Genomic DNA, 16,800 nt, shown 5'->3' on the forward strand with positions numbered 1-16,800 from the left:
TCTTCAAGTTTTTCTCAATGCTTTTAAAAGGAAACAGGCTTTAACCTGAACAAATACAGAAGAGATGCCATGGATTATCTTTGCTGGTTTTGGTTGAGAAGTGCAAACCATGGTTTAAATCAGTGTTTCTCAAACTTGGCGACTTTAAGTCCTGTGGACTTCAACTCCCAGAATTCCCCTGGCTGGGGAATTCTGGGAGTTGAAGTCCACAGGACTTAAAGTCGTCAAGTTTGAGAAACACTGGTTTAAATGATAGCCACTCCTTTCAGAGGAATAATAATTCCTTTCAAGAATTATTCATCTTATTTATTATTTTCATTGTAGTACAGATTGTGATTAATTTTCATTATTGTTGACGATGAGTTGTTCATACCGAGCAACACCATAAAGAAGAAAGTTGCAAGCAAGAGCTAAACGAAGAGTAGCAGTGTTCTCAGATCCTTTATTTAGTGGCTCTTAGCTGTCTGGTGACCAATCTCCAATTTCCCCAGAAATACAACTATCATTGCTATATCCATAAGATTTCACACCTATTTCAAATATATCTATTGTGTGTTAGTTGCGAGACTTCCTCAGTTACAGAGCAAGATATAATTTGAAAAGAAAAATCAGTGATAGATGACAGAACTCTTTCTTTGTTGAGGAGAAAAAGTATAGCTGTGTTTACATGAATTCGATGACACCGAATTTATCCAGTGAGCAAATAATGTAACAAACAGGCTGAACATTGCACAACCTTGTAAGTCACCAGGAAAGCAGGTGGTGGTGATGGTGATGGTGGAAACGGAGAACTACAGGTAACTACTGCAAACTAAGGACTATATCCATAGAGAAGACCATAGAGCAGGGGTGTCCAAACTTGAAGTTGGGAGTTGAAGTCCACAAGTCTTAAAGTTCCCAAGTTTGGACACCACTGAGTTAGGTGAAATTAATACAGATAAATAATGTGGGGTGGATTATACCTAAAAGGTTATTGTGCATGGGAGTGTAAACAATAGGTTAGATCCTCAGACTGGAAAGAGGAGCCATAGAGGAACAAGACACTCCCACAGGTTTTTCAAAACAACTTCCACCCTCCATTATTGAGTTGCAGTTGGAGATGGAAGTGGAGCTTTTTAAAAACCATAATGCAAAGCGCTGGACACTCTTTGGGTGCAGGAGGGTCCCTGAAAAGAAGCCTTCACCGGGTCCACCAAATCAGAGATGTAAGGATCCAGGTGACCCCCAGGTGGCAGCAAAGAGGTACAGAAACCTCTTCGGTAGTGCTTCACGTCCTCTGGTGATGATCTAGAGTTCAGCAGTTCAGATCTGGTAGCTGATTCTTGGAGGGCCATCTCTTCATCTTCTAACCTTGCAAATAGCCTTTCACAAAAATCCACTTTGTATTTCTGATGGCCTGATCAGTCCACGAGGTCCCCGATTTGAGGGGCACCCATGGGGGGAGGGGGAGCACCTGCATCCTGCAAATCTCCCATCCTTGAAATGTGACTCCTTCCTCCTTACCCACGTTGCTCCTACCCTTTTCCTCTTGCAAAATGCCTCTTTGCCCTTCCTGCTGCTAACGTTTTTAAGTACTGCAGAAACCCAACAGGTGAAGACGCCAGAAACACACACACACACACACACACTGTAAAGAGATATAATAGGGTCGCTTTATTAGTGAGGTTCTGCGGCTCCTTTGAGACATGATGGGGGGGGGGGGAGAAGCCTGTCCGGGAAGACCCAAAAGCAGAGGGGCCGGGGGCACCTTTTTTCACCCCTCTGGGGGGGAGGCGCCCTTTCGGGTACTGTGAGGCGCTCGCCCGCCCTGCCCAGATCCGTGCAGGAGCCAGAGCCGAAGGGCGGATGCCGCGGATAAAAAGGGTGGGACGGGACGGGACGCTGGCAAAACTCGCGCCGGCCGCTTTCTTCGCCAGGGTCTCTTGTCAGCCAGAGGTTTTTGTAGCGGGCGACCAGCCTCCCCCCCCCCCGGAGGTCCAGCTGCTGACAAGAAGTTGTCGGGCTCCGGAGAGCAGCTCTTCCCCACGTTCAGAGACTGCAGGTGAGTAACTAACTGGATGATCAGCCTACAAGACCGACTCTGGAGGCTGCTGTCTGGGGTGCAGGGAGGTGGAGTTGGGGAGTGAGGGGCGTCTGCTTTCACACAATCTCTTTCACTTGGAAGGACTGAATCGAAAGTTGAAGATGGGCTAGAATCGTAAAATAGATACTCCGCCCCCCCCCAAAAAAACCCCGTTAAAAAAGGCTGCTAATTGCTGATAAAATCCTTTATACCTCTGACTTGCCCTGGTTAAGTGCCCCTGGAGCTCCTCTGGAACTGAATATAGGGGAAGAAGCCCAATTTGTCCTTTAGCCCAGTCCAAACCAGCATGGAATGGATAAATCAAACCCCTCAGTGTAGTATGTTAGATTGAGATCAATGGGCACAGTGAGATGGGGATGGACTTGTGTCTGCTGTGCTTTGCATGGAAAGGCATCCGTGTGTTCAGATAGGAATCGGACATCTCCTGCAGCCTCTCAAAATCCTGGTCACAAATATAGAAAAGCAACCAATCCTTTCACTCTACTGATGTGGCAGGATATTGGAGGAGATGGCAAGGCCCCATCCTGCTCTTGTGGGTGGTTGGGCTGCTGTGCTCTGCCTTGGGCAGGCTCATCTATGCCTGCTTCCCCCATTGTCATTCTCCTTCTGGTGAGGAAGTGGGAGGGGGGGAGGCCCTGGGTCATCTTAAAATGAGTCCACATTGCTAAGTGCTTAATGAATAATTTACAATGCATGATTATTTGCTACTGATTTTTTTTTAAAAAAAAACACATTTCCTCCTGGTTATTTTTATATTGCTGCTATAAATTGTCTTGTCCGTTTTAAAAAAGAGGAATCCTCTGATAAGAAGTGCCACTGACCCTTTCTTTTTCCATGCTTCTTTATCAATTTTCCTTGCCCTCCCAGGGGTCTCCAACAGCACTGGACCAGAGATGCTCCCTCTGCAGGGGTATCTTCTTACCTTCCTCCTCCTATGTCTTCAAGTGCCTAGTTGGGCAAAGCATCCCAAAATTAAGCTGCGCTTGGTGGGGCCCAGGAGTCAAGCAGGTGAAGGGCGTCTGGAAGTGCTGTACAAAGGACAGTGGGGCACAGTGTGTGATGATGACTTCAACATCCATGTGGCAAATGTGGCCTGCAGAGAGCTGGGCTATGATCAGGCCATAAACTGGGCTCACAGCTCCAAATATGGCTCAGGAGATGGTAAGGACGGGCAAGGATGGAAACTGTGGTTGATCTCAAGTACTTTTTAATGCTTGTGGACCTGAGTCGCAATACCCATTTTCAGTGCAAGAGCTGGGAACTCACTAATAAAGATGGTCTTTAGTATGAAAGTATTCAAATTATTGGTCTAAATGTTTAAGCTCTATAGTAGCTTTCAAGTAAGTGGGCTATGTATTTTCCTGTTCTAAGTACTGGGATTATGAGAACCACAAGATTTTACTTTTCCTTGGCTCAAAACCACCATTAATTGAAAGATGGGGGAGATTGCATCCCAAACGTTACACAATAATTCTTCTCTTTCAGCAAGAATTATCAAAACAGTTCTGTATAACAAGTGGGCTCTTGCAATACTGTGGGTATTTTGGGCTATGCTCACTTCAACTTCCGGTGAAAATCTGTAAGTGGCAAACATTGCCAAAAGAAAATAGGGACAAAGTCTGATTAAAAAAAACAACATGTTGGCCATAGTGGGCTCATCTTAAATTAATGTAAATGAAATTAAATATGTTTGTATTTAGGATGAGAATTTATGAAACCAGATTTCCCACATTCTCTGGGCCTTTTTGTCCACCAATCCAGCCTTCCTCAATGTATGCTCTTCAGATATACTGGAATGTGAATGTTATTAGCTGTTCTGATGGGGAATGATGGGGATTGTATTCCACCTGGAGGGTATTTACCATAGTTGGGGAAGACTGCACTAGTCTGATCTCTATCCAGATGTTTCCCATTTTCCTACACTTCTCCTATGCTTCATCAAATATATACTTAACAAGAAGTTCTTTTTGGTGATATAGAAATAATTTGTTCTATGTAACAATATTTGCTTGATTTCTCGAAATGATCCACGTATATTACAAGTGATGTTTGAATTTAAGGACCGGCAAAGCCGACAAGTATAAACAGGAAATAGTATGGCTTTTCCTAGGAAAAGCAGTGAGATCAGGCTGGGGAAAATGAAACATTGAAAAGAGCGACCAGGGCTTCTACTTCTGATCTTATGTATCTACAGGTCCCATCTGGCTGGACAATATGCGCTGCTCGGGTACTGAAAGCTCCCTGGTTGAATGTGCCTCCAATGGTTGGGGAGTAACTGATTGTAACCACAATGAAGATAGTGGCGTGGTGTGCACAGGGCCCCGGCGACTCAATTCTGCTGCTTCACATATCCAGCTGCAGGTGAGGACCTGATGAGAGGCTGGAGTTGTTTCCTTTCTATAATGATAATTTGGAGCAAATTCTATGTGCGCACATTTGGCAGTCCTGCTGAGATCAATGGCCATAGAAAGGTAATCATACGGGGAAATGAAGATCAGCAGGTTTTGTCCCTGCGCCCTGGCTGAGCATGTGCATTCGATGATTCATTTCACATTTCATTAACAGCAAATCCCAAAGCAGAGTAATGTCCATTCTTTCTCTTGGGTAGGGTTCAAAGGTAGAAGAGGTACGGATCAAGCCGATACTGGCCCGGGCCAAATTAAGTTCCCCGGTCACAGAAGGTGCGGTAGAAGTGAAGCTCCAGGGACGCTGGCGTCAGGTGTGCGATGCTGGCTGGACTCGGAACAATACTCGTGTACTGTGTGGGATGCTGGGATTCCCCTATGATGGACAGGTGGCCACAGGATTCTACAGGTACGAGTGAGAAGCACAAAGGGCTACATGTACAATGTTATATTTGCGATGAAGAAAGAGATAGGCATACCATGGAGGGTCCTCCTTTTAATGGCAACATAAGGCGCAGCATAAACATCAGGCGATTCTTTAGTACAGAAAACAGGGGTGTTTCTGTTTGTCTTGTCTAAAAATTTCCTTTTGTTTCTCATGAAGAGGCCTGTCCAATTCCTGTGATTTTGTGGGTTCTTTTTCTCCCCACACACCGGTCGTTCCATGTGCTTGTTTCCTTCTGTCCATCTTCTACACTCTCCACCCACTATTCTCTTTCTAAATACAGTCCTGCAATAAGCAGTTGTGGATGCCAGGGCCATTTTACCATGGGGTTCAGCCAAACCGCAGTGGGGTAATTATATAGTGAAGGCTGCGCTTCTCAGAGATCGAACAGAACCTGCACTTTTTGGCTCTGGCTTATGCATCAATTCTGTGGGGACTAGCACCCCAGGGTCAACGTCTAGACCAGTGCTTCTCAACCTTGGCGACTTTAAGTCCTGCGGACTTCAACTCCCAGAATTCCCCAGCCAGCTGTGCTGGCTGGGGGATTCTGGGAGTTGAAGTCCACAGGACTTAAAGTCGCCAAGGTTGAGAAGCACTGGTCTACACCATCCTAACTTGGTGTGTCCTCCCAAAGTTAGGTCACATACACAGCCATGTTTGATAGGGCAGTGGAAGAGTGTCCAGGTTGAGGAAGATGAATGCGTTCTCTGAATGCCAACAAGATCTTTGGACACATATTTTTTTCTTGACCACATAGGTAAAGATGTACTTAAAGCTCTGGTCTCCATCATCTTCAAGTACTCTCTTTTTTTCTAGGATGATAGCCATAGCTCTGCAGTTTATTTATGGGAACATTTTGTGCAGGTACTGATTCAGGAGTGGCAGGGGCTTTAGGTAATTTAGTTGCTGCGGATGGTGCTGTCACCTTTCCTAAAAAGAACAAATGAGAATACGAAGGACTATAACTTCAGCGTACTTGGTAATTCATGGAAATGAGAGTTCAGAACGAGTTCTTTTAAAAAAAAGAAAACCACCTAAAAATAGTCAACAAAAAATTGTCAGCACACAGTGAAGAATCTGAGTTATGTATCTACTGCTTCTGCAATGGAATTTTTAACGCTCCTGCCAAAGTGCATTTATATTAGATCATCTAATCTTTCAGGAAACTCTGGAATCAGAAACTAAAGGATCCAAGGTCCAGGTAAGGAGTTGGCTCATTTTTTATTACCTTGCATTAGTCAATATTTGGGAAAAGGACATTCTGGAGCCTCTAGATTTTTTTTTTTTGCATGATTGCTTCCTGGGTCTTTAAGCAGTGAATTCACCAAATTTCAATGCCTCTCCTCATTTGTGCCTAATGATGGTGTTTCCTTTTGGATGGCTGACCCTTTTCTGCTGTGTTCCAATAATGCTGCCATCCTTTCTTTACTAACCATGAATGGGACAGGTTGAAGTCATGTGCCAGTTACACTAGTTTCTTCCTTATGCTGACACCGTTGAAGGACCGACTCAAACCGTATAAATTCTGCTAGGCTTTGTCACCTTGGAGCAAAGTCAGGTGACTCCAGTGACTTGAAACAAAGGCAATAGAAACAGGATAGTAAGTGGGGGCAGCAAATTTCACGCTAGTACAGTTTTCCGCGAACTCAAGGATGGGTGGATAACACTTCAATTCAGCCATGGAAAAAGCCTTCTGGAGGATGGCCAGAGAGATTATTATCTGACAAAAGGCAATAATTTTTCCCTTGTTTTGCAGCCTAAAAAGCCTGAGCAAGAAGAATACCTTTTGGATCCATCAGATTAAATGCCTGGGCACTGAGGTTCACTTGGGTGAATGCAAACTACATGAGCTTCCAAAAGCTCAGAATCAAAGTGCCTGCCCACATGGTATGCATGCCTTGGTCAGCTGTATAGCCGGTCCTGAATTCCAGCCCAAGAAAGCTAAGCTAACCAGCCATAGCAAGCCCAAGCAGGTAAAAAGAAAACCATTTCCCAAAGAATATTAAAAGTCTCATATATATCTTGACAGGTAGGCTCAAAATATTCATAGCGTAGAGCCTTGATCACAGCGAAACCATAGGTTCTACTAGGACAAGGACCAGTCTAATTTTCTGTCAGGATGATTTCAGACAGAGGGTTTATAGTGCTTCATTGAATCGATCCTATATAGTTGTTCCATCCTAGAATGGCAGTTGAAAGACCAATGAGTTACAGGAAGACATGTGTGTGGCCTTAGAACTTTCATAAAATGTTAAGAATGAAAGAGGAGAACTGCAAGCTAAAAAACCTTAGATGGAAGCCCACTGGTTTCACTCTTTGCTGTTGACAGAGAACAAAAGTCCATCTTTCATAAATACCACTCCTTCTATTTGTTAGTCCCTAATCTCTACTTCCATTCCAGCAGGAACCCCAGGTGCGTCTCCGTGCAGGTGCACACATAGGTGAAGGGCGTGTGGAAGTGCTAATAGGTAACCAGTGGGGCACTGTGTGTGATGAAGGCTGGAATCTACCTGCTGCCAGTGTGGTGTGTCGGCAGTTAGGTTACGGCACTGCACGAGAAGCTCTTTCAGGAGCACAGTTGGGCCAAGGTGAGTGGAAGGGAAATCATAAAGTGAGCGGGTGGGCGGGTGTACTAAGGCTCAAAGTAGGAAACTTGAATCCTTGACAAATATGGAAGGAGAAGGAAGATTCTAGATAAATTACTCCTAAGAAACATTTCATGGAGTTTCTCAGAAGCAAGTAAAATCCAGAAAGGATGACAGAATTCCTGCAATACCAGAGATAAATTTCAGGAATAGGAAGAAGAGGATGAATTTGGAGAAGACTGAGTTGTGGGGCGAAAGAAAAAGAATGGGGACTAGGAAGATCCATGTATCCCTAGTGAGAATGAATCAGACTGATAACTCTGCACGTGGGGAAGAATTTGGGGCGTAGTGTGTATGACACACAATTCCTATCAAGAATAATTCATGTTACAGGACTTGGTCCCATCCATTTAACAAGAGTGCGGTGCAGGGGACATGAACGATCACTGATGGACTGCAGGTCCCAAAAAGCAGCTCAGACAGGATGCCGGCATGACAATGATGTTGCCGTCCGCTGCAATGTACCCCAAACTGATGTCCAACGTCAAGTAAGATCCTGTTTTTTGGCTAAAAAACAAAACCGGGAGAGAAATGAATAATACAAGGAGATGGGCTACTTTTGCTAAACACCCCAAAAGAGAAAGTATAGCTGACCTAAGAAAGAGTAAACTATGTTTGGAATGAATAAAGAGCTGTTGGGACCATGTCTTTCTTGGATATAGGGTATATATAGGGTACCACACAGGGGTGGGTTCCTGCCAGTTCTAACCTCTTCTATAGAAGAGGTTCCACAAATCTACAGTGCCGTTTAGAACCGGTTCCAGCTCCCTCCCCCGCCTGTCCGCACATCATCAGATGAAGAGCGAGAGGAGGAATTCTGGGAGTTGAAGTCCACAAGTCTTAAAGCAGTTTGAACACCCCTGGGGTTTTTTTCTAAAGGGTTAGGGGTGCAAGGGTCTTGTAACTTGACAGCTTTAAGACTTGCGTGCTTCAAATGCCAGAGTTTCTGAGCCAACATTTTGGCTTTCACCACATTTTACAAGTTGGCCACTGCCACCCAGTCACATAGCTGGCAAGCCACTCCCACAAAGCAGGCCACACCTACAGAAGAGGTTCTAAAAAAATTTGAAACCCGCCACTGCTACCACAACTTCGCAGGCTGCAAAATAAGAGCCACGCCATTTGACAAATATGAATGGCCTTCATACAATCCATTATGCATTATGCATAAGGAAACCTGTATCCAAATTGTCAAAAACTCTAAGGATGCCAAAGTAGCTTTGGATTCACCTGTAACATGCATCTCGTTACATCACAATTCTTCCACTCTATTAAGCCAGTTTTCATCCATTCAGATCCGTCTGGCTGGTGGGCGCACTTCAGAGGAAGGTGTTGTAGAAATACTGGTGCCCAGAGGAAGTGCCTTCCGCTGGGGTGCTGTGTGTGGGGAACACTGGGGACTCAAGGAGGCCATGGTGGTTTGTCGACAGATGGGGCTGGGCTTTGCAAGCCATGCTCTCCAGGTAAGTGATTGCCTGCATTATTGACTCACAATGTTAAGTACTGAGTGCACCAGCACAATGCCTGCTTTCTTACTCAGGTGCAAATATGATACCTGATATTCCAAGCTTTCAAGTTAATCACAGTTGGGCAAGGGCTTAAAGGAAGCTCCAAGACAAGGATTTCAAATTCAGAGCCTGTATTTATTTGGTTCCTACTCTTTTGTTCCTATTCCAGGAAACATGGTACTGGCAGGGGAATACAGATGCGTCTGAGGTGGTGTTGAGTGGTGTGCGCTGTAAAGGTACAGAACTGTCTATCCTTCAATGTGAGCACCATGGACCCGTGCATTGCCCAAATGGAGGAGGCCGTTTTGTTGCAGGAGTCACCTGTGCCCAGAGTAAGTGGAAATAGGAATGGTCTGACCAGGCCTGGGGGTGTTTAAAGCTAAGGCAGTAAGATCACGTGTAGTAGAGCAGCTATCTTACGCAACAGAGCAGTTATGAGAGCCACCTTTTTGCCTAGGGCAGTGTTTCTCAACCTTGGCAACTTGAAGATGTCTGGACTTCGCTGGCTGGGGAATTCTGGGACCTGAAGTCCGGACATCTTCAAGTTGCCAAGGTTGAGAAACACTGGCCAAGGGCAAAGGCTGATTGATTGATTGTTGTATTGAGGTTGAAGAAAGAAATGTTGAGAGAGTGCAAAATATATAGTATGGTGTTTATGGAGATTGTCCGTCATCCAGGTCATGGTTGTCCCAAAGGTGCTTTTTTCAAAAGGTAACTGGATTTCCTTGTTTTTTCTTTGAAGACGTTTCGCTTCTCATCCAAGAAGCTTCTTCTTGAATGAAAAATGAAACGTCTTGACTGGATGGTAGGGAAGAAGCTTCTTGGATGAGAAATGAGACGTCTTTAAAGAAAAACCAGAAAGTCCAGTTACCTTTTGAAAAAGCACCTTTGGGATATAATGTGATGGACAAATCTGGAGAATGTGGTGTAGTTGGACTGAGATATCAACTGCCTAACATTATGGGCCTAGAATTCTCACTGTATGGATTTAAGGCTTCATGCCCAAATTGTCTTCTTAGATGCCCCAGATCTAGTAATGAATGCCCAGATGGTAGAGGAGACAGCTTATCTTGAGGACCGCCCATTGAACATGCTGTATTGTGCCCATGAGGAAGGCTGCCTTTCTGCCTCTGCTGATGGTATGAACTGGCCAGAGGGATATCGACGCCTGCTGCGCTTCTCCTCTCAGATCCATAACCTGGGCCGGGCTGACTTCCTTCCCAAAATTGGCCGTCATGCATGGATATGGCATGAATGCCACAGGTAATGGGCAGTTCTTGACACACCATGGCCAGTAATATGTGCTTCTTTGTCATATGAAAGTGCTATTGCTATCCAATGCACATGTGCAACTTGAGACTGAAATTGTTAATCCCTGTTTGGTATTTTTGTTTATTCATTTAAAAATAAACACGTCCAGACTTTTCCTTTTCTAAACCTAGCCTTTTCATCTTCCTGTAAGTTAAAGCTCACGTGTCCCACTGAAAGATATCCACCCTAGCCAGCTCTTTTATGGTGAGAGCTCAGTTTGTTGCATCTGGGAAAATAGCAATGTTTATGCTCAAGCTATCATTATGGTTGAGCACGGATGAAGAGCTATAATAGCAACTGAGCCAAAAGCCCCACTTAATTCGTCTACTTTGCTTTGTTTCATGGCTCAGCAGATCTTTGCTTCTCGTGGCCACAAGTAGCAGGAAGGACTGTTTGGCTATTGCCTAGACAAGCCAGTTTCTTCCAAGCTATAGTTTTGTCCTGACCTTCTGATTCTTCGTTTTCATCATCCCACAGACATTTCCACAGCATTGAGGTTTTCACACACTACGACTTACTGACACTCAATGGATCCAAAGTGGCTGAGGGACACAAGGCCAGTTTCTGTCTGGAGGACACCAACTGCCCAGAAGGTAAGAGAAAATTCACGAGACACCAAAGTGAACAGTAACGTTAGAACCAAATGCTACATGTGTACATCAGACATCTATCGTGAGTGAGGCGAGGCCTACTCTCTCCCACTTAGTCTATTCTCTTCCATATAGGAATGCAGCGGCGTTTTGCCTGTGCTAATTTTGGAGAGCAGGGTGTCAGTGTAGGCTGCTGGGACACATACAGACATGATATCGACTGCCAGTGGATAGATATCACGGATGTGCCCCCTGGGAGTTACATATTCCAGGTACGTCTGGGAAGGAATCTTGACTTGGTCTGAGCACAGAGGCATATTAGCATGGAGGCATAAATTTGGCCCTTGTTGTCAGTTGCGTTGTCGTGGATTTTTAAAAAAACTAAAACTGGGAAGGGGCACAGAGAAGATGAGAAGAGAGCAAGCAACCTGAACTACTAGCATCTTTTCCCTTCCCCCACCCACTTTTTTTTGCCAGGTTATAGTGAACCCTAAGCACGAGGTAGCAGAGTCCGACTTTTCCAACAATGCCCTTCGCTGTCAGTGCCAGTATGAGGGACATCGTATTTGGCTGCATGGATGCCATACAGGTATAAACACCACAGAAAGCCTTAACTATAGTCGGAAGCTAAACTGTGCACCACAGCCTGGAGATGTATCCTGCCCTTGGGCCTTGCCAGCTGGGCTAATAGCTTTCCTTTCCTCTTCTGCCTTGTTTGTAGGTGACGAGTATGGGGCCAGGATAGAGTGGGACGAGGAAGCACAACGGAGACTGAGCAGCAACTTTGTCTAAGGCAAATATTCCAGAAGCAGCTGGAATTCCCAAGGAACCTGGATCTAGATCTTCTCATGGCTCAAGGCAACCCAACGTGAGCGATGGTAGAATCCAAGCAGCTAAGACTCTGCAGACAGATTCTTTCAAGAGCCTCTTCCCTCCCGGCCATTTGTCCAGGATTTTCACACACAGCGGCACCACATACAGACTGAATGGCCATACTGTGACTATCACTACTTTGCCTTCCATTACACAGTCCAGCTTGTCTGGTCTGCTTTCTCTATTTATTCAGCTTGGCAACAATGGTCAAATATGGGACTGAAATGACCTGATGGAGGACACTACAGTCTTTCTCATGTCCAGCTAAGAGAATAGTTCAAAGGCAAAGAGGGCCATGCTCTTGCCTTGCTGGCAGAAGGGCTGTGAGTAACACACCCAGAAAAACTACCTCAGCCAGCACGATCCGATGACAAGCTTTTATCTCAGGAGCTGGTTCATCTCAAGACATTCCCAGCCATCTCAAGACATATCATTCTTCGCCCCAAGGCATATGGCATGCAGCATGTCAGTAGGCCCAAGCATGCATACCCACCTTACCTCTGATGCAGAAGAGCTTCGTCCTGCCATTCATGCAGATACCTCCAGATCCAAGAATTCAAGTCAGACCAAAGGATGCAGAAAAAGCACCTATGAGTCCTCCTGTAAGAAGGCACCAGTTGGGCCATGCTATTAGTTTAAATATTAAGAGATTAGGGAAGTGCAACAATATTATTATGGGGTTAGTAATGTGCAATGAACCGTGATGGCTAATAGGAAGCGTAAAATATTATTTGGGGATCACTTGCTCAGGGAAGAATCACAAGCCTCTCCCAAGAGAAAAAAAAGGTGCCATTTTGTACCACATTTTATAGAGTTTTTGACCTTGCCAATAAAAGTCTTTTTGAACCACATAATGATAGTCATGGTTGAATGAGAGAAATCACAGATTCTTGTGCCATCCACTTTTTTGATGCGAGTTCGAAACGACAAAGACCAGCTGAGAAAGCATGGAAGCAGCACGCAGCCGGTCTGTTTGTCTGCCCACGTGTGTGGAGCAGGGAAGTATACTGCTTCAGAAGCAGCAGCATCAGACTGGCTCAGGGGAGCAGAGGATAGTGCTAAGCAGAGAATGGTAGAGATGGGCGGAAGCAGTAATGCCTCAAACCCAAAGGGAATACCCACACATCTCCCAGTAGGAATGAGGCAAGCCAATGTGCCTATGAGGGAGAAGTCGGGCAGAAAGAGTTGATCATAGCGAAGTGGCACCTGCCTCCCTCAGCAGCCCCACTGCAGTGTTCATCCAGGAAACAAATAAAGCCTAGCTATAGGCAGGAGCTTGCAATACATCAGGCACGGTGGAAGCGGGAAGGCACCTCTCAGGCTCATGTCAGGGAAAGAAGAGGAATGGATGGGAGTGATTTATGCCTGCCCCCAGGAAAGCCAAGACTCAACGGCCCCATTGATCTCCAGCACCACAGTGGAGATGTACTATAACTGGAATCTCCCCCTCCCCAAAGCAAGCTTGCTTTTTCTCTTACAAATGAGCTCAGTTGGAGTGCTCACTTCATTGTTAATCTTGCAGCGGATTAACAAGCAACCAGAAATATGCTAATCTGTCTGGCCTTCTTGGTGATGGAGCTCATCTTATTTCATAATGAATCCAAGGAAACCGAGGGGGGAGGCAGAGAAACATTCTCTCCTTCAGAAGTGGATGTGGGGTGCAGTGGGAGATGGGAACAGTTTAGCAGAGGCCAATCCCCTTTTCCTCTAATGCCCCATCAGAGGTTCCACTCCCTGGGAAAAGAACCTGGTCCCAAAAATGCTGATATACAATTCTTCCAAATTCACAACTAGCACAATTGTATGTTAGCTGAAACAGAGTCTTCACAGCAGTGTGACTCCTCTGGAACAATTCCTTTAAATTTTTTTTTACTGGGCTGGTGGTAATCTATTTTGGGTGAAGTAGGGAGAGTCAGGAGATTTTTAATTTCTCTGAGAACTGGGGTAATTCAGGCAATGATTCTCATCATCTGAACTCTCAACCGGAGAGAGAACTGATTGGCTCATGGGGCTTTCTGGGGTTCAAGATCAACAGAAGTGAAAAAAAATTAAGATTGGCTTCAATTTAGGTGTGAAAATGGAGGGGGAAAATTGTAATAAATGTATTAAATGTTACAATTCAAAAGATAAAAGCTAATACAAACTAAAAAAATAAAGATGTAAAAAATAGAAATGATTTTTAACCTTGACCAAATAAACCAACTTTATATTTATTCTCCTTATGTTTCACAATGTTGTTCTTTAATCTCTTCAAATATGTCCCAGAACTTATTTTCCTTTGTCTCATCTCATAAAATCCTTCAAAACTTCAAGAGGTCTCTTTTGTAAATCTAATATAGGAAAGTTATCCAAACCGCTCTTCTGTTTGTTATTTATATGCCCCTTCTCATTATTAAGACATCAGATGGCTTCATTTGTATACCAAAAATATCATTTTTTTCCAGATTATTCTTGTTGTTTGTCATTTTTAAATGTTGAAATCAATATCAGACTTATCTAGTAGAACCTGTTCGTCTTCCAAAAAAAAAAAAAAAATCATTTTACACGCAGTTTATCTAGACATTCTAGGCAGACATCCTATTCACAAATATCCTTCAGTATGTCCAATGTTAAAATGTTTTGCTCCATTCTGTACTAGTAAGCCAAGTTTAAGTGGACATCTCTTTTAATTGTAACCTTTAGCTCCCCCAAGTTCCCTTTTGTGTCCAACATTCAAGGTCCCATCTTATCATTTTTTTCAGAATTCAAAACACCAGCGATTCTGTATAGGAAAGCTTCTTATAATTAATTCCAAAATCTTATTTCAATTTCATACAGACTTTCAGTCCATTTAAAACATTTAAAAAAAACAATACTCTAATCAACCTTTTGCCATTTATTCCCCCCAAAAAGAATTTTTCTAAATTCTTAATCTCGTCCTTAAACTTCTTTCATAAAGGGTTGAAGGAAAGTCACCTAGTGAATGCCATAATTCTTGCTGTTCTGAAGTTTCTTAATATTTGAAAAGCAATAAACATGTACAGTGTTTCCTCGAAAATAAGACAGGGTCTTATTTTCTTTTGACCCCTGAAATAAGCGCTTGGCCTTATTTTCAGGGAGGTCTTATTATTTTTGAAGTGCAGGAGGCAGTGGGTGTGGTCACCTCATGGCTGCTGCTGTGTTGCAATATTTTCGGGGAAGGCTTATTTTCGGGGGAGGGCTTATTTTAGCACATGCGCTCAAAAGCCTGATTGAGCTTATTATATGGGGAGGTCTTATTTTCAGGGAAACAGGGTAGGTACTTTTTAAAAAGGCAATTTAACTTTGTTTTTCCTTGAAGATGTTTCACTTCTCATCCAAGAAGTTTCTTCAGAGTTCTTCATAGACAGTAAAAAGGTAATCTCAAAAAAATATGAAATTAATCTTGGCCAAGCTTTACGTTCATATAGGTTACATTATAACTGTGACATTATTTGGAATCCCTCAACTCCAACTTCACAAACCTGCAGTTCGCTTGTAAGAAACAGCTGTCCAGAATACATGTAGGTGATCTCACAATCTCTCCTTTCTCCGGAGAGATTTCAGCATGATTCACTCTTTGCCCACCAATCTCTACCATCCTCACTCCAGGGAAGTTTAGTTCACCATGTTCTCACCGGAAGTTCAAAATAGAGTGAAAATTGAGCTATTTTGAAGTGCTGTCAAAAATGGTTCAAGTATTGACATTCTGGATGTGAAATTCCATTTCATGAATAGAAGAGACAAGTGAAATTTGAAAAACACTGCCTCTTTTTCTCTCTTTCAGCTGATAAAAGAGAAAATTTTGACACTCTTTAGGTTGACAATAACAGATCGCTCAACATGGACTTTAAAAAACCATTAGAGTGGGAAGGTAGGTTACCATGTGATCAGACATCATAACTTCAAATCCGGGTTAAGCGGTTTATGGAGTTTCTCTCATAATTTCGAATGATTGCTAAATGGCTAAGAACTACCTGTAATTGGTTATCAAGCTCAGGATTATCTGAATAGACAGGGGATCTGATTCTATTCCAGTAGTGTATCTGTAGAAACTAAATCTCATAATCCTCACAATTAACTAATAAATGATATTACACACATAAGGAGCCAAAATGTTCAACCTCAAGCAGTATGAAGGCCAATCTTCTGTTGGGTAGAGGGAGAAATCCATTTCATGTACTTTGACGGGAAGCAGTGGTAAGATGCTATAGAACAGAAGCTATAGAAGTTGCTGTCACACTGAAGAAATACTTTGTGTATGGAATGGAGAAAAGGGTCACCACACTGTTCATCTCAAGTAGACTCTAAAAAATGAGACCTAAGCTCTCTTCCTGGAAAACACGTATATCTTTCCTGTTTTTTTCATGGAGAAACTCCAGGAGTTTCTGGAAAGCAACTTCAACACTTTTGTACACATTATTTTAGCTGTGAGTATAATATAAGTTCAATATTTATTTGTGTGACCAACAGTGATTACATTCTTAGTAAGCTTCTTCAGCAAATTTTCTCACCAGCTCGCAATTCATGGGGAGAGTCATTTTTCATGAAATATCTTGTATGTACAACTACAGACCTCCATCTTGCAGCTCAGCGCTATGCTAACTCTGCAATATGAGACTGATTCTATTTTCTTAGACTCCTCATGTCCTTTGATTTTTTTTCTCCTTGTCATCATTTGTATCAAGTAATTTATGTGATCTTCGCTCTGAAGATTAAATATCCCTGCTAGATGGACCAGACAGGCATAAGGGAAGCAGAAATAACTGAAACACGGGGAACAGGAAAATCAAAAGAGAAATTGATTGCAATCTGCAGGATAGATTTAACATAGTGGAAGCGGAAAAGAACCTTCATGGTTTAATGGAGTGCAGAGGCAAGAAGGCAACCATATTTGAGGCTTACACGGAACAGAAAGGGCATGGAAGAATATAGAGCTCGTA

General features: G+C 43.5%; 1 protein-coding gene across 2 annotated transcripts; it reads left to right on the top strand.

The window, feature by feature from the left end:
• The first annotated feature begins 1,946 nt into the window (after positions 1-1,946).
• On the top strand, positions 1,947-15,707 carry LOXL4 (lysyl oxidase like 4). 2 transcript variants are annotated; one of them, XM_081954317.1, is made up of 15 exons: positions 1,947-2,041; positions 2,951-3,244; positions 4,278-4,444; positions 4,692-4,897; positions 6,096-6,134; positions 6,690-6,906; positions 7,335-7,521; positions 7,912-8,066; positions 8,874-9,041; positions 9,256-9,418; positions 10,106-10,349; positions 10,875-10,990; positions 11,123-11,259; positions 11,465-11,576; positions 11,709-15,707. In XM_081954317.1, the coding sequence occupies exons 2-15, from the start codon at positions 2,977-2,979 to the stop codon at positions 11,777-11,779; spliced, it is 2,250 nt and encodes a 749-aa protein (XP_081810443.1). In that variant the 5' UTR covers positions 1,947-2,041; positions 2,951-2,976; the 3' UTR covers positions 11,780-15,707. The 2 variants fall into 2 exon arrangements, with proteins under 2 accessions (XP_081810443.1, XP_081810444.1); XM_081954318.1 differs by having other exon boundaries at positions 7,338-7,521.
• Positions 15,708-16,800: the final 1,093 nt, after the last annotated feature.

The sequence above is a fragment of the Natrix helvetica genome (genome assembly GCF_964273705.1).
Source record: "Natrix helvetica genome assembly, chromosome: 5".
Lineage (NCBI taxonomy): Eukaryota > Metazoa > Chordata > Lepidosauria > Squamata > Natricidae > Natrix > Natrix helvetica.

Excerpts from the sequence above, each read along its gene's own strand:
- LOXL4 (XM_081954317.1), top strand. The coding sequence starts at position 2,977 with ATGCTCCCTCTGCAGGGGTATCTTCTTACCTTCCTCCTCCTATGTCTT. Across the intron at positions 10,350-10,874 it reads ATATGGCATGAATGCCACAG|ACATTTCCACAGCATTGAGG; the intron begins GTAATGGGCAGT and ends ATCATCCCACAG. Across the intron at positions 10,991-11,122 it reads GGACACCAACTGCCCAGAAG|GAATGCAGCGGCGTTTTGCC; the intron begins GTAAGAGAAAAT and ends TCTTCCATATAG.